Source organism: Chelon labrosus (assembly GCF_963514085.1).
Source record: "Chelon labrosus genome assembly, chromosome: 2".
In the NCBI taxonomy this organism is placed as follows: domain Eukaryota; kingdom Metazoa; phylum Chordata; class Actinopteri; order Mugiliformes; family Mugilidae; genus Chelon; species Chelon labrosus.
In genome coordinates, this window is record NC_140338.1 from 32,440,357 (window position 1) to 32,462,580 (window position 22,224).

The 22,224-nt window shown below is 39.7% G+C and overlaps 1 protein-coding gene across 2 annotated transcripts; it reads right to left on the reverse strand.

Moving 5' to 3' along the window:
• Window positions 1-256: 256 nt before the first annotated feature.
• Window positions 257-21,144, reverse strand: pik3r5 (phosphoinositide-3-kinase, regulatory subunit 5). 2 transcript variants are annotated; one of them, XM_084567788.1, is made up of 19 exons: window positions 20,701-21,144; window positions 12,417-12,466; window positions 11,501-11,616; window positions 8,951-9,066; window positions 8,730-8,798; window positions 7,812-7,950; window positions 7,129-7,195; window positions 6,509-6,683; window positions 5,874-6,042; window positions 5,704-5,772; window positions 4,643-5,556; window positions 4,330-4,455; window positions 3,945-4,076; window positions 3,723-3,816; window positions 3,219-3,295; window positions 2,737-2,830; window positions 2,547-2,629; window positions 1,965-2,080; window positions 257-1,220 (listed from the first exon to the last, which is right to left on the reverse strand). In XM_084567788.1, the coding sequence occupies exons 3-19, from the start codon at window positions 11,598-11,600 to the stop codon at window positions 1,070-1,072; spliced, it is 2,691 nt and encodes an 896-aa protein (XP_084423914.1). In that variant the 5' UTR covers window positions 11,601-11,616; window positions 12,417-12,466; window positions 20,701-21,144; the 3' UTR covers window positions 257-1,069. The 2 variants fall into 2 exon arrangements, with proteins under 2 accessions (XP_084423914.1, XP_084423913.1); XM_084567787.1 differs by lacking the exon at window positions 12,417-12,466.
• Between the last annotated feature and the right edge of the window lie 1,080 nt (window positions 21,145-22,224).

The following is a 22,224-nucleotide window of genomic DNA, read 5'->3' on the forward strand; positions in this document are numbered from 1 at the left end:
AGAGGTGGCATCAGGCATTTATCTGAATATGAAAGTACCTAATTTAGTTCTTCATTTCATCATTGTTTTTTTTTTTGTCGCTTCAATCTTATAGAAACAGTTTATATGCTACAGCTTCAGTCAAGTGATCAGGATATTGTCCCTTTACAGCAAACAGAAAAAAATTGATTTTTAAAGTCATAGTTTACATTGTGGATAGTGCAATAAATCCTCACTTTCTTATACAAGAAAATATGCATTCAAATGTACAGCACCATCTTGTCTATCATATCACCATGGGATATAATTCAACTTTATTGCAATAAAGTCACAAAGTCTGAAAAGAAAGACATTAGCACCCCCTGCTGGTCACATATATGTAATTCCACTTAAACAGTAACTTCAGTTTAACTCCTTAGGAGAATAGTTTTACTATTATATACAACAGACATAAAAATTAAGTGATCAAGTCACGCTATGCAATACAGTATTTTACATAAAGTACATATAGTGTCCATTGATACATCTGATACTACCTGCTCATGGAGTCTCGATATAGTACAGTGTCCATTTAGGTTGAACTAGAGAAAAGCGATTAAACTTTGACCCCAACATTTACATAATTTATATTATTATTACAGCATATTGATGTTCCCAGTGCACCAAAAATTCATTCTGTTGGAGCAACTGAGCAACCCTGTTATTTTCTCAGTCAACGCAAAAAGAGGAACCAAAAGCTGACGGAGGAAATTTGAATGGTTCCCTTAATTACAAAGAATGATTTCTTTTTACAGAGAAAACAAGACACAGACACCTCCCCTGAACTATTCAGTTCATCTTTTTTTAGCTTTTGAGATGTATGATAAAATTAACACCACAAGACAGCCAAGTCTGGAGTTTTGTAATTTCCCCTTCAAATTCTAATGTATCAGAGTTGCATCCAACTGCCGTTTGAGGTGGCCAGCAACATGACGTCAAAATCTTCAAGGAAACTGTGCATTTTTCTGCGTGTAGAAGTCAGTGTGTGTATTCACAACATGTGTGCAGAGAATCTGTCCTTTCAGTTCACATAAACCAGTGGCCAGCAGTGTCAGGGAAGAGCTCCGCTGAAAGTGACTATGGGCAGGCAGAGGAGGGAGCAGAAGGTTGGGTGGAGAGGTTGTATCTGAGCAGAGGTCCGGGATTTTCTTAGCCTCCAGTCAGAGGAGCTGTCAGGTTTATAGCATACTGATATTTCACACCTTTGTGAGACAGAAGGAGACATATGGGTTAGAGAAAGAGTATCGCATCAAGTCAATTCTGGGATATTGATTCAATTCAGTTCAATTCAATTTTATTTATATAGCACCAATAACAATATAAATTGTCTCAAGACGCTTTACAAAACCCAGCCTGAAACCCGGTGTGAAACCCCCAGAACAAGCCTGAAGACAACAGCGGCAAGAAAAAAAATCCCTTTTAACAGGAAGAAACCTTGAGCAGGCCGGGTAGAGGCAGAAAAGAGAGAGAAGAAAGAAGATAGGAAGAACGAGATAAACACACATCTGTCATAGATACATACATCTCACTAAAGTGTATATGTAGAATCTGATGATGATACAAATACAACATACACTATACTATATTGTCAAAAGTATTCGCTTGTCTGCCTTTACACGCATATGAACTTAACTGACATCCCATTCTTAATCCATAGGGTTTAATATGACGTCGGCACACCCTTTGCAGCTAGAACAGCTTCAACTCTTTCCACAAGGTTTAGGAGTGTGTTTATGGGAATTTTGGACCATTCTTCCAGAAGCACATTTGTGAGGTCAGACACTTAACTGATCTGGTCAGTTAAGTAACAGAGGGGGTTGTTAATCAGTTTCAGCTAATCAGCTGCTTTGGTATTAATAAAAAAAGTCAATCACATAGCTAGCGGCGTACAGACATTGTGCATGTCTACATCAATTCCTGTGCATTTGTTTATCTTTCTCCCCCACCTGGTGACACTCTGTAGTATCTTCTTCTCATCCTGGTCCAGACACACAGCAAAAGTTGTGTTTCCAGCACCGCTGACCTGCACCTTGTCCACCTTCACTTCAGTTGTCGTCAACTGCTACAATAGTAAGGAACAGAACAAGACTTAATGCACGGTCTCTCATAAATACATATTTTACAAAAATCTAAAAGGTTTTATTGTGGAATATGTCTCAAAAAATATGAATTGTTTTATACGTCTTAATTCCCTTTCAGAGCTTGTCTTGGTTGTTCTGAGATGTAAAAAATTTCTTGAACTATTAAATAGGTCTACATTGTGTTTGCGATGACTATCATAAATCAATGCTCCAAATCTAAACTAGGTCACACTGTTATTGTGGCTTTTTGTCTGAAAAGCTTCCCACATACTCATACTGTATATGAGATGAGAAATTATGCTGAGAGTTTGAGATGCCAGCAAGGATGTTTTGAGGTCTCCGTCTTTAAATAGAGGATGTGTTGCAGGGCTGTTTGTGAAAGCAGAGCACCGCTGTGCCTTGTTAACCACAAACCACCGAGACAGGCTGATGTCACATCTAGCTCACCTGGTTGTAGCCTTTCTTGCTTTTACCGTTCTGTCTCTTCAGGACCTCAGTCATTGTGAGCTGCAGACATTCCATTTTTGAGTCTGACGGAGACAGTTTTAGGCAAATGAGTGTCAGAAACAATAATTAAAATACACAACAAGGCTCCCAGTCAAGCACAAAAAGTTCACACCATCAAGTGGCAGCATACCTAATTCTTCAGGATTCTTGCATGCTTTGATTAAGTTTACTGAAGTACAGACTTTGGTTTCTCTTTTCCACTGGCTTCTCCCACTAATTACCACCTGAATGAGGAGAGAAAGAGGATAAGATTAGCGATCATAAATGCAACCAGAGAGCAAGAATTTCAGCAAGAGCAAAAACTGATGAAACAAATGGCAAATACTAGATTAATTTTATAGTTAAGATACTATAATATTTAAGTTAAGAGATGGTGTTTTTTACGCCTTACACCAGATAAACTATAAAGCTTTGTCAAGACATCATTACTAACTTCCATTGACTGTGTGGGCATTCCCTCTTGATTGAAAAGTCTAACTGAAAGAAGTTAAAATCTATTAAAGGGGACAGTTCACATTGTCCTGTTTTTACCTTCTGATAAGATGACATATCTATGAATATGCACGTCAAGATGCAAAGTTTGATAGAGGATCAAATGAAACACCATCTTACCCTGTTGTACACCACCTCCAGTGTTAGAGGCACTGCTTCTCGGTCACCATCAATGCCAAACCGTTTACTTGCAGCACCTTAAGTGGCAAAAGAACACACATAACAGTGACCCATGTGAGTGTACAGTAGTACACTAAAGAAGCATGAAAATTATCATTGCATCTCAACACTTGCTGAAAGTGTTTTTTATGCATAGTAGCATAATAGCAGCTCCTGTGTATATACTGTGCGGAAAGGAAAAGTAATTTCCACAGCAACTACTAAACACACGACATAAACAGCTTTCCCTGAATGTCAGTTCTCTAAGGAAATTAAAAAAAATCAGAAGTACATGATGACAAGTGAAACTAGAAAAGTAGAAGTGGACTGACTCATGATATAGAAATAGCAGATGTTCCTCTACCATAAAATTAGTCTCAACCTCATAATAGCCTATGATGCATTTCACGGCACAGAAATATGGAGAGGTTGCTAGGATGTGCCTGGCCTGCGTGTCACACTCACCCATGGCCTTAATGGCTCGTGTTCCTGCGGTGTGACCCAACTCCAGGGAGTGGACAAACACCTCGGTCCTCCGTTCTCCGCAAGCTAAAGTCAGCTACAACAAGACAGATTCTCAATCACAAGATGCCAATGTCAATATCAGGACAGAACTATAGCTAAAGAAATGAGCTGTAAGGCAGGGGAAAAACAGTGAGTGCGTTTTTATATAAACGTGTGTCTGACCTCGGCCTGGTAGAGCTGGATTAGAGCTGGGCGGGCAGCATGACGGCAGTAGTACAGGACCAACTCAGCTAGAATGGGCAGACGATGCTCATATGAGCTATCGTAGGACTCTGATTCAGTTTTTGAAGTTTGCTGCAACAATAATTATATATTTTAATAAAGTTACACAATACATATGGAGGTAGGAACACTGGGTATTTTGAAAGGTATACATGTGTCAGATCATGTAATCTGATAATGATTATAGCATATCATGCATTTCAGGGACTATGGTAATGAAACACTACACTGGTGGAACAAAAATGTTCTTAGCTGAATAAAAATGAATGGTAAAGTTTAGGATTAGTTTAGGTTTGGAGGTGTAAAAGTTACACTCCAGTTGTACCTGGCAGACGACGTTGGTAGGCAACTTAAGCAGGCTGAGGGTGTTTCTTTCGTACCAAGGGTCCAACATGCCAAGGAGATGGGCAATGTCATTAGTGCTGTCTCCTGTGCCCATGTGGTTAAGATCCTGTTTGAGCAAAAGAGACACTTAAAACTAAACAGGGAAGTTGCAGCTCATATGGCTGCAAACACTGCAAATACTGGGTGCCTTTGTTGTAAAGATGAGCTCTTTGACAGTTTATGTTGTACACTATGTTATAAATCAAACTCTATGTTTGGTATTTGAAGTTTGGTCGGAGTATTCTTCTACTTACGTTAGATGGTGATGATCCCTTTGTTACAGCCTGAACCACAGGACTAGAAGACCTCCGATTTACTCCTGAGTCTCTCTTCACAGGCACAAAGTAGAACTGAATGTTGAAAGCCCTGCTGAGACGTGGACATGCACTCTCCTTCCTCCTCAGGCTACTGTAGGCTCGGGCCACCTTCCCTGCCACATGATCAGCACCAAACACTACCACCCTAAGCGTAGTATTCTTACTGTCCTCATCGCTGCTTAGAATAGGCCGCCTTCGGAAACACACATGTCTGAGAGTTTGACCTTGTGGTGAAAGTAAGGGCTCAGGACTGCGTAACTTGACTTGCTGCGGTAGAGAGTTGGAACGCTTTTCTCGCACCACTAAAATGTCCTTTGATGCAGTGTTTCCTAAACTTTTGGCTCGGTAAAGTGACCGAGGGCTCTTGGGTTTGACGAAGAGCCGGTAGAAGTGCTGGCTGAGTCGAGCCGATGCTTTGCTTGACTTTGGCGAACATTTTTCAGCAACGGGAGACGAGCAGATGTACTCATCGGAATCTTCGAAGTAGTCACTATCAGCTCCCGAAGCGACAGAGTAGAGGGAGGGAGCGTAGGACTCTGAGGCTACAGACAACGTGGAGAACATGGAGTCTTTGGATGCGCTGGACAGGGAGGAGATGGTGGAGAAGGTGGAGGCACGATGGCCGCCGCTGTAGTCATTAGGAATGATGGAGATTGATGGCGATACCAAACCATGTTCCTCATCTTCTTTGTCTTCTTCCCCCTCGTCTTCTTCCACATCAATTTCTGTCGCATCGTCATCATTCTCATCATCATCATCATCGTCATCATCGATATCAACTTCATCATCTGCAGGCTGCCCATTAGTGGCCAAGTCATCAAGTTCATTATTCAAAAGGGTATTTAGTACATCTGGAATTAGAATAACAATCATATTTAGTAAAAAAAATAAATAACACAGTTAGGGAGATTTGCCCATCATATGGATTTGACAATCTTTGCACGCTCAAATCAAAAAGAGAATTCCCACATATGAAATTAGTGCATTGACTAAATTACCAAAGTTGTCCTTTTCCCAGTGAAACATGTGACATTTGGCTGTGGGCACTGGTAGCGTCTGTAGCCTTCCTAAGAGGGAAAACAGAAAAGGGAAAGATAACAGATTATCTTAACCATGCTCATCATGTACTACACTGCCATCTCCCAGTAAATCAGACCAGTGCTCTTACCATCAGACTTTCTTCCGTTGGATGCAGGGATTTTCATCCTCTCCCTCAATCTCTCCAGTTCCTGGATGACATGACTGCGCCCTTTCAGTGGGTCGCTCATGGAGGCAGCAGTCTCCAAGACATCACTTACCAAGGAGAAGATCTCCCCCAATTCATTCACGGTTTTTGCCTGCAAAAACCACAATATCCATGTCAATTATCATCTCATTTTCTATATTACTCTACAGAGCTACAAAGAAAAATGTTCAAAGCTTAAAATAATAATTCTTAAAACACAAAATTATCTTTAAATTAAAATCAGTTTAAGAATTAACATATTCCAAAGACCACCACAGGGATGAGCAAAAATCTAAATTTAGTTTATCTAACCTTAACCATAATAAAATAAATTAAAGTTAAATCTAGATTAGTACACTTGTGCTAATTTTTACTTAATAAGAGAAATCAAACCTAATAATGCTTAAAATATTTTTAGATTTCATGAAAAAAACATAATATGTTACGACTTTTTAGATCTTCTTTTCTTCCAGTGTGTTCAGTGCATCCTAACTGCTCAGTTACTGGGACAATCAACTTAAAATATATAAAATTTGAAATGTGTAAAAAAACGACAATGGACTGATTTGAGCACACACCTGCAGGACTTTGTGAATGCTGTGAAGAGGGTACTTGGTGCCTAGGGTGGACTGGAAGGCGTGCTTAATCAATGTGACGTAGCTCTCCTTCTGTGAATGCTGAATGCGACTGAGCTGCTCAGCCACTGAGAGAAAGTCGGCAGGAACTTCACTCGGGTTCATCAGCAGCACAGTCCTGCAGGAAGCAGACAGATGGTGTCAGCGGTAAAAGTTTTCACTCGCGATAGGATGCATATAGGATGTTATGATGGTGATGTGGTTTAGTAGGTGTAAAAGGGGATTTTCCAGGTCCAGTGAGTGTTACCCACATACCTGTAACTCACCTAGTTTAAGAAGGACACTAGGGGCTGTTTTTCTTTAAAATAGATAAACTTACTGATGATATGATAAAACTGCTGTTTTAACAAGAAAGCAGAAGGTGCTAAGATAACATGCACTAAACATAAACATCCCCAGCACTTGCTTGGAATCAGTGACTAAGTAGCAGCTGGCCTTATAGAAGATGAAGAGCATTTCACTCTGCTACAAACAGTACAGCACAATGTATGCAGCAAATTCTATAGCTGTGTAGTCTCTAACTGTCATATATTTCACTGAGTAGTGATATAACATGGACCTACATGGTTTTTGAGCACTGGTTGGTGTTCAGGCCCTGCTCTTCTCTCACCAGTCTCTGAAAAGAAATTCCTGCGAAGAAAGTGGAAAACAAACTTTTTAACAAAAACTAGGTAACAAGAAAACTACAGGCACATGAAGATTTGTGGGCATCTAAAATATCCACTATGTCTCAACATTTAGATTTTAAGCATTTGAATAATAAAATGCAGGCCATCAAAGCTAATACAACTGAAGAACTGAACACAAAGTGTGCTCTGTCTTTGACCTGTCCTCATTCACCCACGTCATTTAAAGGCATTCATTCAGTTGGTATTTGTGTTTTGGCACTTCCTTTGACTCTTCCTCTAAATTTCAGTGTTCATGTTCGAGTATTCACGTGCAGTTTCTGCTTTTTTTTTTTCTTTTCTTTGGTAAATACTGAAACTACATCCGCTGTCTAACAATGTCACCTTAGAATGAAGAAGTGTCTGTTAAACCTGAAGCCTTATCATCACACTGCCACTGCTGTTGATACACAGCATGTGCAGCGTGTGTAAATGCATTTCTCTGAGTTGTCACTAGGGGGGGAGAGATCACATCAGTTGGAAGAACACTACTGTGAACATGGAATTAGAGTAGTTTCATAAAAAGAGTCACATAAGGTAGTAGAGAGACCATTAAAATAATTGACACAGTCTCTATTTACCAGGAGCTTTGATCTCCAGGTGTAGTGTGGAGATGAGTTTTTTGCACACACTGCAGTAAGGCTCAGGCCAGGTGAGGAAGCCGCAAAACACCTCAATGGCTTCTTCCAGCAGCTCTGTGTCTGGAGGACAGTACGGTGTCTGCAACCAAAAAACAAACCAGCTATTATGACAAGTTTTGTTCTGCAGCTGCCATGAAAATATTATCTTTGTTATTATCTTTTGGAGGAATACTATGAAGAACTATGTAACTAATGTAACTAACACAATCAATGAAGCTAACTGTTCATATCAATATACCATTACTGTTCAGTTATTTAATTACTTCATGACTTAAAAATGTGCTACACAACCTATGAAGTAACTGACACAGTTTTGCCTTATAGATGGAGGTTGTTTTCATACTGTATGAAGTGTTGTCTGATTAAAAAAAAACAGAAACAAAAGTACATTCCTCACATTAATACAGAACCTCAAAGCTTTAAGTTTCAAGACAAACTGACAACTATGGGGCTCTCAGTTCCCACTGCAAAAGAGATTTTGTAAACCAGAGATTTCCCTTTTGTTGTGCAAATAAATTCATCTAAAACTGTGAAAACCCATAATCAGTGTGACAAACATCAATCGGTCCATGTACAGATATTAAATGCTAGCTATCTAACCAGTAACACATGGATTAAAAATCTTCTGGTGACATGGTTTTTGTGTACTGTTACAAGGACAGTTTGATTTTAGGAAGGGAAAATGCAACTCAGTGTCATTGTTGTGCTTAACCGTATTTTTGCAAGCGTCCCAGAGGTATTTGTCACTATAACAACGTCACAGTGGTCTGAATTGAGGAACTAACTGACCTTTTGGACAGAGAATATTACACATGATGTTAAATGTTCTGACAACATCTGGATGACGACAATGTGTACCTGCAGCAGAGTGGAGGAGAACATGATAGCGAGGGGAGCCACCAGCTCATACTGACACTGCTCCTGGACCTGAGCTCGCACAAAGAGAAAGAGAGAGGCAGATACAAAATGAGCTGTGGTTAATTGCTGTACATATGTACATTATTAGATATTATAGCATAGTTTTACAACATCAATTCACACCACATATCCCACAAAGTGTATTATCTGTGTGCTTTCACCTCTCTGGTCTTCTTGATGATCTGCTGCAAAAGGATGAGGAAGTTCTCGGGGTCTCTCTTCACCAGTTCCTCCAGGCTCCAGCGGTTCATCGACTGACCCGCTGAGCACATCAACACTGAAATAAGCACAAAAGTTCAAAACATATAATGTCCACACACGAAAGGAGTAGGTAATTACTCAGTTGTTTAAAGGCAGAAAATATTACTTGACCTTTAAGATGTGAATGTGTACTGTGTCACATATTATATTACTGACAGACACAATGGTGTGTTGAAGAGATAAGGGGATTACTTTGGCAATCTCACATTTTATAATCGGTGCACAGGATATTAAACACTTCACATATATTACACACTACATATACAGTGATGTGTTGACAGTGGATTAAGACTAAGGTTACGCTTTCATTCCACACACCACACAGTCTACACGACATGGGTGTTTTGTTCTGCAGCTGCTATAAAAGAACTGCAGGTTTGCACGTTTGGTATTGACGCACTTCGAGGATATATTTTATCACCTTTCGTTCAGTGTTTCAGTTAGGATGTTTGTGTGTGTGCAAATACGGCCGGATGGAGGACTCACTGAAAGAATGAAGAGTTTTAGTCTGCAATTGTTAAAAGCCTTGTTTTGAGTAGAAATTACAAAATGAAGGAAAAATAAGAGTCAAAATTGCAAACTTAAAAATGCTCATTGACTATGATGTAGATGGTCCTTCCAAATGCCCAAAAAATAATAATTCTCGTCATGATGTGCGCATTTTTCTTTTTTGAATACATCAGTTGTTGGACATCAAGTAAATTTGAAACAGAAAGTTGACAGTTTACTGTGTGAAAAAGAAATGCAAAGAAAGTAACATAAGAGAGCACTGCATACAGTTTCTCAAACCACACCGATCTGAGGGCTTTCACACTCACAAAAAGTTGTGCAAAAGACAAGAAGCACATCAGCAGATGTTCAGGTTACACAGACATGTTTTCCAAGAAACCTGTCCTTTGCCGCCGTGTTTCTCTTAAGCTCTTTGTACCTAGGCCTTCTGGCTCTCACATCTCTAAAAAGCAGGCTGCTATTTGCATCACGATCACACCTATTCACTGGGGAGCTCTACAGGTTTATTTCACTAAAATGCCAACACCTGAAATGCAAGTTTCAGATTATCCTGTTAAAATGTAACCTAATTAGTTTGTTAATTAAGGCTACTAGAAAACAACTGCATGTGTACATGAACATTCACGTACGTACGTTACATGCACATCACTGGACGTTTTCTGTTCAGACATGGAGCCATGGAGGCCTTTTCCATGAAAAAGAAGCACAAATGTAACCTTGATCTTGCATGTTTTCTATGCTAAATCCCATCATCACTGTGTATCCGGGTACAAGACATGTTTGTACCGGTGTGCGTCATTCTATCTTCCGCCCTGTTTTTACGCCCAGCACCACAGTATCTCCTACCTCATGATGCCTCGCTCACACGTTGCGGTCTTTGCCACCACTTCCTCCCAGCTGTCTATTCACACAACTTCCTCCAACACCCAATAATATGCTCGCGCAATCATCATACAGCAACAGTGTCACCAACAACAACCTCCACTTGTGTGCCATGTGCTAGCAGAGCGTCTGTCACACACTGTCCTTGTGTTGAGAAAGCATGAACAAACAACCAGCTTCTGTTTCACCCACCACTCTAAACACCACGTACTGCATTTATTTTTGTAAGGTGTCCTATAGGGCTCTTTCTGAGAACATGTGTTGCTTTTGCCTTCCTAGAAAAGGTTTTTTTTGACCCCACTTAACAGCACGCGGCCTAGATTAGCCAGCTACAAACCAAGAATAGATCTCCACCTAACCAAACAAACAGAAAACATTTTGACTTGTCATAGCAGGAAATGCACTGACAAAAAAAAACAACAGTTCCATTAACTGTCCGACTGTTCTTCTTCAGTGAACCAGTACGGGCAATACGAGGACTTCAGCTGATATCTCAAAAGGTCATTTGATTCACCCCCTGTTCAACGTGCAGCTGCTAAATCAAATGTGTTTCCTCTTCATATATAGTGGGAACATAGTAATGCCTAATTTTTGTCAGGGAGATTCCGTTCTGAGTCTCCTATTAATGTTTGTTAAAAATCTTGAGAATAACATGCATAACAAAAGTGGACACAGCAGGTTACGCAGGTCTGTATGAACATGCACATTAACAACTTCTGTAACAATAAATACATTTACAGTTAAGGAAGGTAGGAAAGGTAAATATTGGTAGTTGTACATGTGAGATCCTGTTTCCCTTTATTTTGTGCTATTGAAGAAGTACATGCTGTATATGACAAGTACAAGTACATGACATTTCTCTAAATGCATGAGTTTAAAGAGATGATGACAAAAATGGAATGTAATCATGATAAAAACACTGGGTCACATTGAAAACTTTAATTCCCCAGTACACAAAGTAAACTTCAGTGTGTCACTTCTACACCAAAACTCAACTCCTTTCAGCATAACCAAATCTCAGTTAGTGCACACAACTAGTGTGGCTGCTGCAGTCTTACCGTTCCAATGGTGTGCTGCTGTCGGGCTTTGTCTCAGTCCGTCCAGGCACCTGTCCAGAGCATGCTGGATCCGGTCCTCTGTGCACGAGGTGTGCTGCATCTTCACTGCTCAGGTACTGCAGGGGATCATGAGAGAGAAGTGTCAAAATAAAACACACAGCTCTGCCCTTGTTCGTGCATTCTGTTGAATATTATCTTCAAATTCCAATGTATTCCCAAGTAATAGCGTGTGTGCATGTGTGAGTCCCTCTCTATTCATCGACAGTATGCTGTGTTATCGCATCTGTTTTGCATGGAGGCAGGTCACCCGGTAAGTATGAAAATTAGACTAAGAAGATACACAAACCATAAAGGGATATTTCTACTGCAGAGGAAAAACAGACAAAGTGTTGTTTGTATTAATGTTTCGCTGCCATAGTTACCAAACCATGTCTGTAGTGTTGGAGAGTAATGCAATGCACGTAACAGCGCTGCATATTATTATAAATATGAGTAATGGGGCGTTTGCATGTTCTCCCTGTGTCTGCGTGGGTTCTGTCCAGTGGTCCTCCCACTGTCCAAAGACATGCTGGTTAGGTTCATTGGGTATTCTAAATTGGACATAGGTGTGAGTGTGAATGGTTGTCTGTCTCTCTGTGTTAGCCCTGCGATAGACTGGAGACCTGTCCAGGGTGTACCCCACCTCTTGCCCGATGACAGCTGGGATAGGCTAGAATATGAGTAAAATCAATTAATTACTACTTACTACTTATTCAGTAGACATCTAATCTGCTGTCCTGGCGTAGACAGGCTCAATTCTTGCCAATACAACCAACAACCAATACGTCACTGTTACTTGTCCGTGATACCCATATACAGTCTATGGTGATTCCCCGCATAAAGCCCCAACGATTTGATTGGCCTAGTAGACATTTACCTGGATATAATCAGTTCCCAACGGAGTGACTCCAGACCAGCTTTCTCCAACTAAAATGTTGTGAACAGAGGAAAGTTCAGGCTCAAAGGGCTATGCACACAATGTAGTCTCCCTGTCCATGTACACAACTTAACGTGTTCCATTTGAAGGCAGCACAGGTATATTAACGACGGCTGCATTCCACTTAGAGCAGGTCCAGTTTTTGTAGACGCTGAATCACTATTATTTCTAACAGGCTCACTAAATAGAACTGCGCCATCGTCGATATGTCTGTGCTTTCCCTACTGTGACAGGTCAAAATGTCCGTCATGTTAAAGGTCTATTTACTACATGCGCTAATGCTGTCTTCAAATAATGCTATGTGTACTGTTTCTATGAGAATAATCCTTTGTAGTTTTAAAATACAAATATTCCCAACAGCCTCATCTTGTCTTCTTTTCTTTAATTGAGTTTCCCAGATTGTGAGCCTTGGTAGCTTTAAGGCCGACAGCTGCCTAACAACAATCTTCTTATGACTTGTTTTCGATGTTACCTTTAGAATGTGAAACATTTTTTGTACACGACTTCCCATGTCCTGACCACAGGTTTGTGAGTTCCATTTGAAGGCAGTACATTTGTTTGGCAATGTTTGTCTGTCTAATAATGTATGTACCTTAAAACAACATATACCTTGCATCTCAGCACCTATGGCTCAGTATACATTTGGATGGGTTCAGTGTTCTTTAAGTAGCAGCATTGTGTGAATGCCTCATTATTTGTACAGTTTCATGCAATACTATTGTAAGATCATTTTGAAGTAATTCAAAATAAGTAATTAAAGTATTAATGATAATGTTGTTACAGTAACTTTAGTGATTCGATTGTGCAAGGTTGAGAATTCTTATTGGATTAAGGATATCTTTCCATTACACAGAGGGATGAACTAAAACAAGAAAGCCCGCAATTTTCAAGACTGTTATGGCAGGTTAAAAGAAAAAAATCAGCCCAGTGGTTTTCGATTTAAATTAAACACCACACTTAGCAAAGGTATGGAAATAACAGATTGTGAAGGCATGCTGACCAAAGTTAGCTTTATAATTTCAATATGACCGGAATTTTGCAAGTACCACTGACTCATTACAATGTGAAGTTCACTTTTTTAAAACTTTCTGTTTATCAGCATGTTGCCTGTTTTTCATGCAGCAACCGAGGGTAACCCAGGTGTGGCAAGTTGTTTCAGTTCTGTTATGAGCACATCTCATCTTTAGCTACGTGCATATGAAAATAACAGGGGCGTCCCTTCGACAACCTAAAAGGACTTAGTGGTGATTTTTAAGATCTGACTGTCTTTGGTGTAGATAAACAAAGTTTATGGTCACAGATGGTTAATGACACAGTCTGAAAGCTACCACCTAAAATAAGTGAAACCAAACACTTATGCAGTTACCAAAATCGAGGACAGTCTTTCAGCAAAAACAGAAGTTGAACTATTCAGAACAGTTCTCCACTGATAGTACTATATTTCACGATTTACAAATTCTCCTGCCGATTGCACAGAAGTTTTGGGGGAAAATCTTATACTTATTAAGATCAGTCAAAAAAAGCACATTTAAAGAATGTTGCTTGTGTTTTTTTTGACACTTTGTTTATTTTTCCTTTGTGTAATTGTACTTACAACTACTAGATCTCAATCTCTTGCTCTCATTTGTCCTTAGATTTCTACAGATTTTCTAAAATGTATTTTGTCTTTACAAGATTAGCAGCAAGCTGAGGAATGTGACTGGAAAATACTGACACGATGTCAACCAAAAATCTTTAAAATGACGAGCTTTAGTAGACAAAAAGTCTACTAAAGGTTCCTAATTGGATTATTACAAGCAAGAAACCACTTCTAAATCCAACAGATGGCGTGAATGTGAATGTCCGTGTCCATGTACATAAGGCAACTGAAGCAAATTGTTTTGCTCTTACGTTTTCCATGCATTTAGACTTCAGCTCCCCAGAACATAAAGCATCAAACTGTTATTTAATAATTTATCCACAAAATATCCTGATATAGTATATCAGCAGCTAGTCAAAAAAATTAAAAACATCTTTGAAAACTGGATATTAATAGACAGTGATTCTAAAAGTAAGAGTACGCAGATTTGTTTGGCTGGAATTCATTGGAACATTCAATAAATATTCATTATGATGTGGTTGGAGGTTAAGTCGCTGATAAAGTGTTGTTTATCTGATTGATGTATTTTTAACCCTAATAATAGGGTTTTCTTTTCCATGGAAATGCAGTGTATGTGAACATACTGGAGACGTACTGGAAAATGACCAAATTTGAGAAACAGAACAAATACTTCCCTTAAAAAAAAAAACGAGAAAAGCTTTTTTAAAATATATATTTTATAAACCAGCAGCTTTGTGACTCAAAAAGTGAAATGCTCAACCTATGGGTTTTAAATCAAGTCACAATAATAATTTATACACGAATAAATAGGTTTTTTATTTACTTATTTCGGATGGAAAGAAACATACTCTGTTTTAATTGAGCTGAAAATATAACTCTTATGTTTACATTGGTTGTTCCTCTAAACATCCAAAACAATTCAAATTTGCTCTGGCAGAAAAAAAAGTTTTCTCATGTTTATCAGTGAAATCTGCAAAGAGATTATTTCTGGAGTGAAGCCAGTGACAGAGATGAGTAATGACATCAATGCCTGATTGCATTTCTCAAAATTTCCCCTTGACAGCGTGACAAATTCCCCACTTCACGAGAGCCAGAAATACAGCTTGCAAATGAATAGTGTTAATGAATTACTCACTTGCTCTTTGCACACCTACTCACCTAATAACCTTATCTGACACACACTCACACAGTGTGTGTAATCAGACGATGCTACATTCAGTTAATTTCTTGGAGACTTACTCAAATTCAAAAACTAATGGTCTGCTTTATGTGGACTTGTTTTTAATCCCAGTGATGTGAAAACAGACTTAGGTCACCACAACATGAGCAATACCTAGAACACACATGCACACATATGCCCTACACTTGAAAGCAGTTTGGCATTTGGGAAAGAACACTGACTTGTTTTTCAGAGAGCTCAATCAGCTGCCTGAAAACTGAGAGAAACACAAGCTAGACTATGGAAATCTGACTACCAGCCATTCTGAAGCTCATTCATACAGAACATAGAAAAAGTAACAAGCTGGACAGTTTCTTTCCTCTGAGTCTCTTCATGAAGATGTTCCAAAAGTCCTGCATCTGGCCAAAAAGCCAAAAAGGACTGCAGCAGGCAGCCACCCAGTAACACCACTGTTTCCATCACACTTCTTTAATTCTGAAATAAATAAGCAGGATGTAAGGTATTAATGTGAGCTTCAGCTATACTGGTAGGATTTTTAGCTTTGGACCAGCGCCAGGGAAGTTGTGTCTTCATTTTCCATTCAGTTTCCAGGAAGGTGAATATTGAGTCAATAATATACCCTAGTCATGTGAGTTTCAGGTTTCCACCACCTACAGATGTTCATGATAAACTAAACTCACCAGCAGTCATTAAAAACTAGCTTTGTTTTTGGATATACCATGACCCGGATCACCGAGAATCCCCACAGAAAACCATCAATGGCACAACCCACCTGAAGAGAATGTGTCTTATTGTATCACACAAACAATTGCCCATATTTTCTGACACAAAGCCAAATGGACATATACTGTACTGAAACACATGTAGGCCTACTGTACAAACATCCGACCCTCCAACCTCATCACAGAAGTGGGGCAGGAAGTCCATGCAAGCCCAAGTTCAAGAGGCCATAGGAATGAAACTCAATTATCCCACAGCACTTCACTTCTTTTCAACGACAATACCAGACATAAACAACACAACCTCATAGCTCCTTTTTCTTTTTCTCAGCGGTCCCTCCTCCCCGGAGACACATTGTGTCTAAGAAGTGTCCCGGGTGGCACTGAGCGGGGTCGCGGATCCAAGCATGTTGGGACACTCAAGCTAAGGTGCTCCGGTCATTGTAAGGGTTGGATGGAGCTGGATGAGAGCCCAGTGAGGGTGGAAGGAACTACAGTAATATGTTTGAGCTGTGATGACTCCTGCATCCAGGACGGGGTTCAATGGAGACATGTAGAAGTAATAAAAGAGGGAATGACCGCACGCAGAGCAGTGAAAGTTTAACAGAACCGAAGTCCTGTTTGACAAGGTTTTTTTAGTACTTTGGTCTAATCTCTTGCGCAAAGAGCTTACACCATGGCCATGGCTCTGTGTATGGTTCTACAGTATTAACCAAGTTCAGCTCCTAGTCTCCAGCATTCATAGCTGTTTACATAGAGCTGCTAGTCATGTTGCAAATGCATGAGTCTGTGGTGTTTCATAAGAGGATGTATGCTGTATCTCCCTAAGAGTCAACAAGGTCACTTCCACTTTTTCATGGTTTGCAACTTGCAACAGTTAGACAACAACAAGTAGTGTTTCTGTGGTGTGCAACAATCTCCAAAAGAATTTAAAAGCAGCCGGCCAACCTTACCGATATAGTTTAGCAGATTTCTAAAGAAAATGTGAGGTTGCCCACACAACGAATACCAGCGAATGGTGCAATTCTTTATTCGTCAAGGTTCCCATCAAGCAAACATCTCTGCCAGCTATATGTAGGATATACACAGAGGTGAATGGAACCCACTCAGGAGATGAAGCGAGACAAAAGTAACATATCTCATCAAATTTAATTTCCTTAAAATTGAAACGCTTTGTCAGCTATATGCCATTAAACTGAAAAACCTCTCTCCTTAACAACAACAGTGAAGGCAATTTTATCATAGGCTGTCATACTATTCACTGCATTCATGCACCCCAATCAATCCAACTGATGCCAATATTTCATCCACGAATGGATGGTTTCCTTCTGTCATTCTGTACCTTACCCCTCTAAAGGGTTGCCATGAAGATACAAGTAGCAACTGAAAGCCAGATAATGCCTTCTCAGCTTTAATTTTGTCATAATAGCAAACGTTTCATTACAAAGTGTACTCCAGATCAGTTGTTGCAGTGGAAATCCTTTTCATCCTCTCGTGCTGCCTCTGTATTCTTTGTATCAGGCTGTGTCTCATACTCCGCACTTTGATTATGAGTATTACAAGTATCAACACTTCATTTTCCAGTGTTGTGTCTCAGGCCATGTCTCTCTTTCTCATGTTGTCCTCCTTCTTTCCTCTCCTTCCACCTCCTCACAGGCAGCTTCCCATCTGTCCCACTGATCCCATTACCAACTGCTTCCTAACAGGAAGATAGCTTCCCTGCTCCGCTGAGGAAGCAGGTGCCTCTCTATTGTTGTTGTGTGATCGGACTCTTAGATACACTCCCACAGACCAGGGAGGAGATATCTATATGTGTGTTTGTGTGTGTGTCATTTTTACTGATCCCTTAATTGATAGTGTTTGATATTCACGTCCAGTCCTCCTCCCCCTCGTCTCTCTACTGGATGTGAACTGGCCTTTTACAACTTTAGGAAATAACAGAGGTCCAGCTCCAAATCTCTACTGTAATTAAGTGCTTCCCTTCAGTTCAAACAACTGCTACCGGTGAAAACTTTCCATTTTGATGAACTAAGCCGATATAAAATGTTGAATGAAACACATCAGGCTGCCGTTAGAACCTTTTTTCCCATTGCAATTTATCTAGCAATCTTTTTCTTTTTCCTTTATAGCTTTCGGTCATGTCATATTATCTTTATCAGCTAACAGAGTTTGCTCAATTGTATTGGAATTTCCACTTGTAAAGGCTTTATTGTGGCTTTGCAGTCATATTGTTTTACCAACTGCTGTTTCCAAGGCCATAATATTAAGATAAACATGATTGTCCTTTTTATTTAATATGATGTGCGGCTGATTTGTCCTTGCAAGGACATAAGAATGACTTTTTAAATGTGATTACTTCCTCTGTTCATAATTCCTTTTTAGGGAACTAAAATGCGTGCAACTGTAGAATCCGCTTCACTATTAATATTACGACAATCTATTCTAGTATAACTAATTACAGCACCAAAACACAGGGCACTTTATATTACCTCTGGTCTTCACTTCCTCAATAAACTCTGACAAACATATGGAAATCTGAATGCAAATATCAGGTGCCGTAACATCATGTTATGGCACTTCACTCTGCACAAACATCACTAAGTCCTTGTGTGCTCCATTTGACACTGAACAACACTTCAGCAATTACAAGTTTCTTAAGGGTTTAAATCAATGATTATTTTTTTTTTTTTCACAACAGCAGGTGTGAAGTGCATGTGCCAATACGCATGTATTCACACACACACACACACGGGGGTGGTGACCTCAAAGTATGTATCGTAAAGGTGAACTCGAAGATTCTGCTGATACCACAGCCGTAAAGAAACAAACAGGAAGTGATTCTGTGAATAACATAGTGCTGCAGTGGGATCCCGAATGACAACATATTGTGATATCGCTGCTCATCTCTTCTTATCTGAAAGCTGTGGTAAACAGAACAAATCTAATCCTCTACAGTCAACAAGATCCATATTATACTTATTTTTTTCTTCCTGAGTCTGATGCATGGCCTCTGGTGTAACTCCAACAATTTTTATTTCTCAACAGGAGGTGGTGGTTGTATGAATGTTCAGAATGATTGTGCAATTGAACAATTTCTTAGAAGAATTCAAAATCCCTTCCTGTGGTTTAGCAAGGAGGAGTTTTATCGCTTTTTTCTTTTTGAGAATAATTGTTTATAGAGACTGAACTGTAAGAGAAAAGCAGTCATATTCGAAAGTTGTTCGAAAGGTTAGAAACTCAAGACATGGACGTAAGTCAGAATCACAAACACGAGGACTTGGACTAAACACACAGCTTTAATATTTAAATATTGAATATATTTTTTGAAAGAACTAAGACAACACTCAATTACAAGAATATGTGCTAATGTCAATCTTTTGCTGACCAACAGTCAACCTGACAACCATCAGATCTGAAAAGTCATTCAGTTAACCTGCAATTTGCTTGTGATGATGTGTGACTTATCTTGAAACCTGTTTGAGACTGCACTTGGACTTGATCAGCTTGAGGCCTAAAGGGTAACTCTTGTAATTTTACACATTGCAGTGTCTTCTGAAAGATTGCTGCATGATTGAAAAAAGGTTATGTAAGGCATTTGTGGCTCATTTCTGAAACTTTCCCTTCTCTGAAAATGACAATGTGACAGGAATGCAGGCATTTTAACAGGTGAATTGATTTCGACCAATAAGAGAATTCCACAGCACAACATCTTCATCACACATTAATCCCAGGATATGTTCTCTGAACAGTTTTCTTCTTCTGTTGGTTTGTCAACAAAAGGAACTATTCATGATTATAATGTACCCATAAATCCTCATGTGGTTAACAAGAGGCTGGTTCATCTTGTAAAAAGGATGTTGAGTTCAGGCGTTGGCTTAAGTAGTGTTTCTATTGGGTGGAGCTCCAAAAGACCTCTAACAGACTTTCTTTCCTCTCAGACTGAACTTGAGCAATTAACAGGATTCCTTATTTGCATCCTTGCGTCCAGTGCAGCTTTTGCATCTCTCCAAAAATAACATATGCAGATAAATAACACCTTCACGTTTAAATGTTAAAATCTAACCAACATCATCTGCTCTGCGAAAACATAGAAGCAGATATCTGAAATCTGCTGATTACACTAGCTTAAATTATTGTTCCTATTTACTGTCACAGACATTTAAAGCGAGGCATTTGAAGCTATGTCCAGGCGCCTAACATGTGCTTCTGCATCTCTACTTCCTCACAGTTTTTTTTAAAAAGCATGAATCACATACAGCGTCTACAAAAGCAGAAGTTACCAAAATGGTACAGTGGGGGGTCTGTGAGCTCAAAGAGGAGGGCTGTCAGAATGATAGCCCTGCTTTTCCCATCACTGTGACGCTGACACTGCCATCAGTTCCTCTGACTGAAAACAAAACACCCAAACTTTTTACACTGCAGAGAAATGAGCTCTGATGGTAAAACACAATTTTACACGAGTCACAGCAATATGACAATCGATGGCTTTGACAGAAACAGCATCAGTGAGAAGAATTTGTCACAAATCATCAGGTTCCACATGCAAATTGCGGTGTGAGCATGGTGAAGTAGTCTATTGTCAGACATGGAGTCACTGATCCATAAAATTTACCGGAGAAGACCATCTCCGTATACAGCTCATTTGACTGAGATGGCTGTCTCCGTCCATGGCCACAGATCAGCAACTCAAAATAAAATATACAGAACTCTGAATGAATGTCTTACCTGCAGTTCACTGTCCAGTCTCCATTGTCACTGTTCGCATCTAAAGATTCCAAAGGGTCCAAGGCAAAGTGTCTTCTGTTTGGCGTCACTGCCATTCATTCACCACGCACATCACAGTTTGGCAGACAAACCCACATCCTGGCCAAGGCAGAGGAGTACATACACGAAGTACATGAAACAGGTTTTGTGGAATCATCCGCTGGAAGCGTCTACTTCTCTGCTGCGCTCAAAGCCGCCTGCGCCTCTCACACTGTGGCTCGCAAGCAGGGCAAACAGGAAGTGTATAAGTGAAGTGCATGTGAGCACAATGACGGCGGCTGCTGGTACTGTGTGTGTGTGTGGTCTTGTTTTTATTAAGTTGTGGGGGACATCTTCTCATGGAAAAGTACCGTTGTGAGGCTCTTTTTGCTATGTCCCACAATGTTTTCAAGGTTAAAACCTATACAAAACGACCTGGTTTTAGGGTAGAGGCTACAGTTAGCTTGCGGTTAGGCTTAGGGTTAGGGCATTATGTCAATAGATTGTCCCTATATAGTGTGTGTGTGTGTGTGTGTGTGTGTGTGCCTGTGCATGTTAGAAGTTGAGAAGTTGCATGTGGATTTTGAAGGGATGTTGGCCCCTTAAAGGAAGTAATCTGTTTCACATGTTTGTTTTCGTGCTATTTTCACACTTGCGTGCATATTGTCTTTGTTGGACTCGACTCTGAGTTTATTTTCTAAAGCTATATGAGTATTGATGATGCACCACTTATTTTGTTCTTAACATGAGAACCCATTAATCCATCAATGTATTGATTCATCTGTGGTTTAGTTTTGTATCTGAATTAAAAAAAAGAGTTAAAAAGAAATCATAACCATAAAAAGAAGTATGCAATATGCTGTTTCCCATAAAAAAATATTGATTGAGGACTTTTGCGTTCAACAGAAATTACATGAGCTAAAGATGAGTAAAATTTCTGCTCTTGTTTTTTTTTCAGTTCATTTAAAAAGTGAATGTGTGCAACACTGATCAGTTAATATGGGAAAGTGTAAAATCCATATTCCTCATTCTCTCTTGCTGATACCCCCCTCCCTTCCCCTTCCCTCCGTTCCCCTCCCCTCCCCTCCCTTCCCTCCCCCTCCTTCTTTGCCTGTCGTTTACATGATATTTATTAGTTTGACTGTGAATTCCCCTTCACTCAAAGTGAGGGAACTGCGGTAGAAAGCCACAAAAAAACAGTGACAGTAAACACTTGCAGTGTTACAGATGATACGACTCATATGAGGGTTAATGAGGGTAGTGCTGAGATGACTATCTGACAATCCCACAGAGATTCAGTGTAAATGATTTAATGTTCGTTGATGTAATATTGTCTTGTTTGATTACACTGTGTTTGATTTTTATAGTTTCATTCTGGATTCAAATCCATGGGCTGACTGGGCCTTTCTGTGTGGAGTTTCCATGTTCTCCCTGTGTCTGTGTGGGTTCTCTTCGGGTACTCCAGCTTCCTCCCACTGTCCAAAGACATGCTCATTAGGTTAATTG

Excerpts from the sequence above, each read along its gene's own strand:
- pik3r5 (XM_084567787.1), bottom strand. The coding sequence starts at position 11,600 with ATGCAGCACACCTCGTGCACAGAGGACCGGATCCAGCATGCTCTGGAC. Across the intron at positions 3,817-3,944 it reads TCCAGCTCTACCAGGCCGAG|CTGACTTTAGCTTGCGGAGA; the intron begins GTCAGACACACG and ends GTCTTGTTGTAG. Across the intron at positions 2,081-2,546 it reads GCAAGAAAGGCTACAACCAG|CAGTTGACGACAACTGAAGT; the intron begins GTGAGCTAGATG and ends TTACTATTGTAG.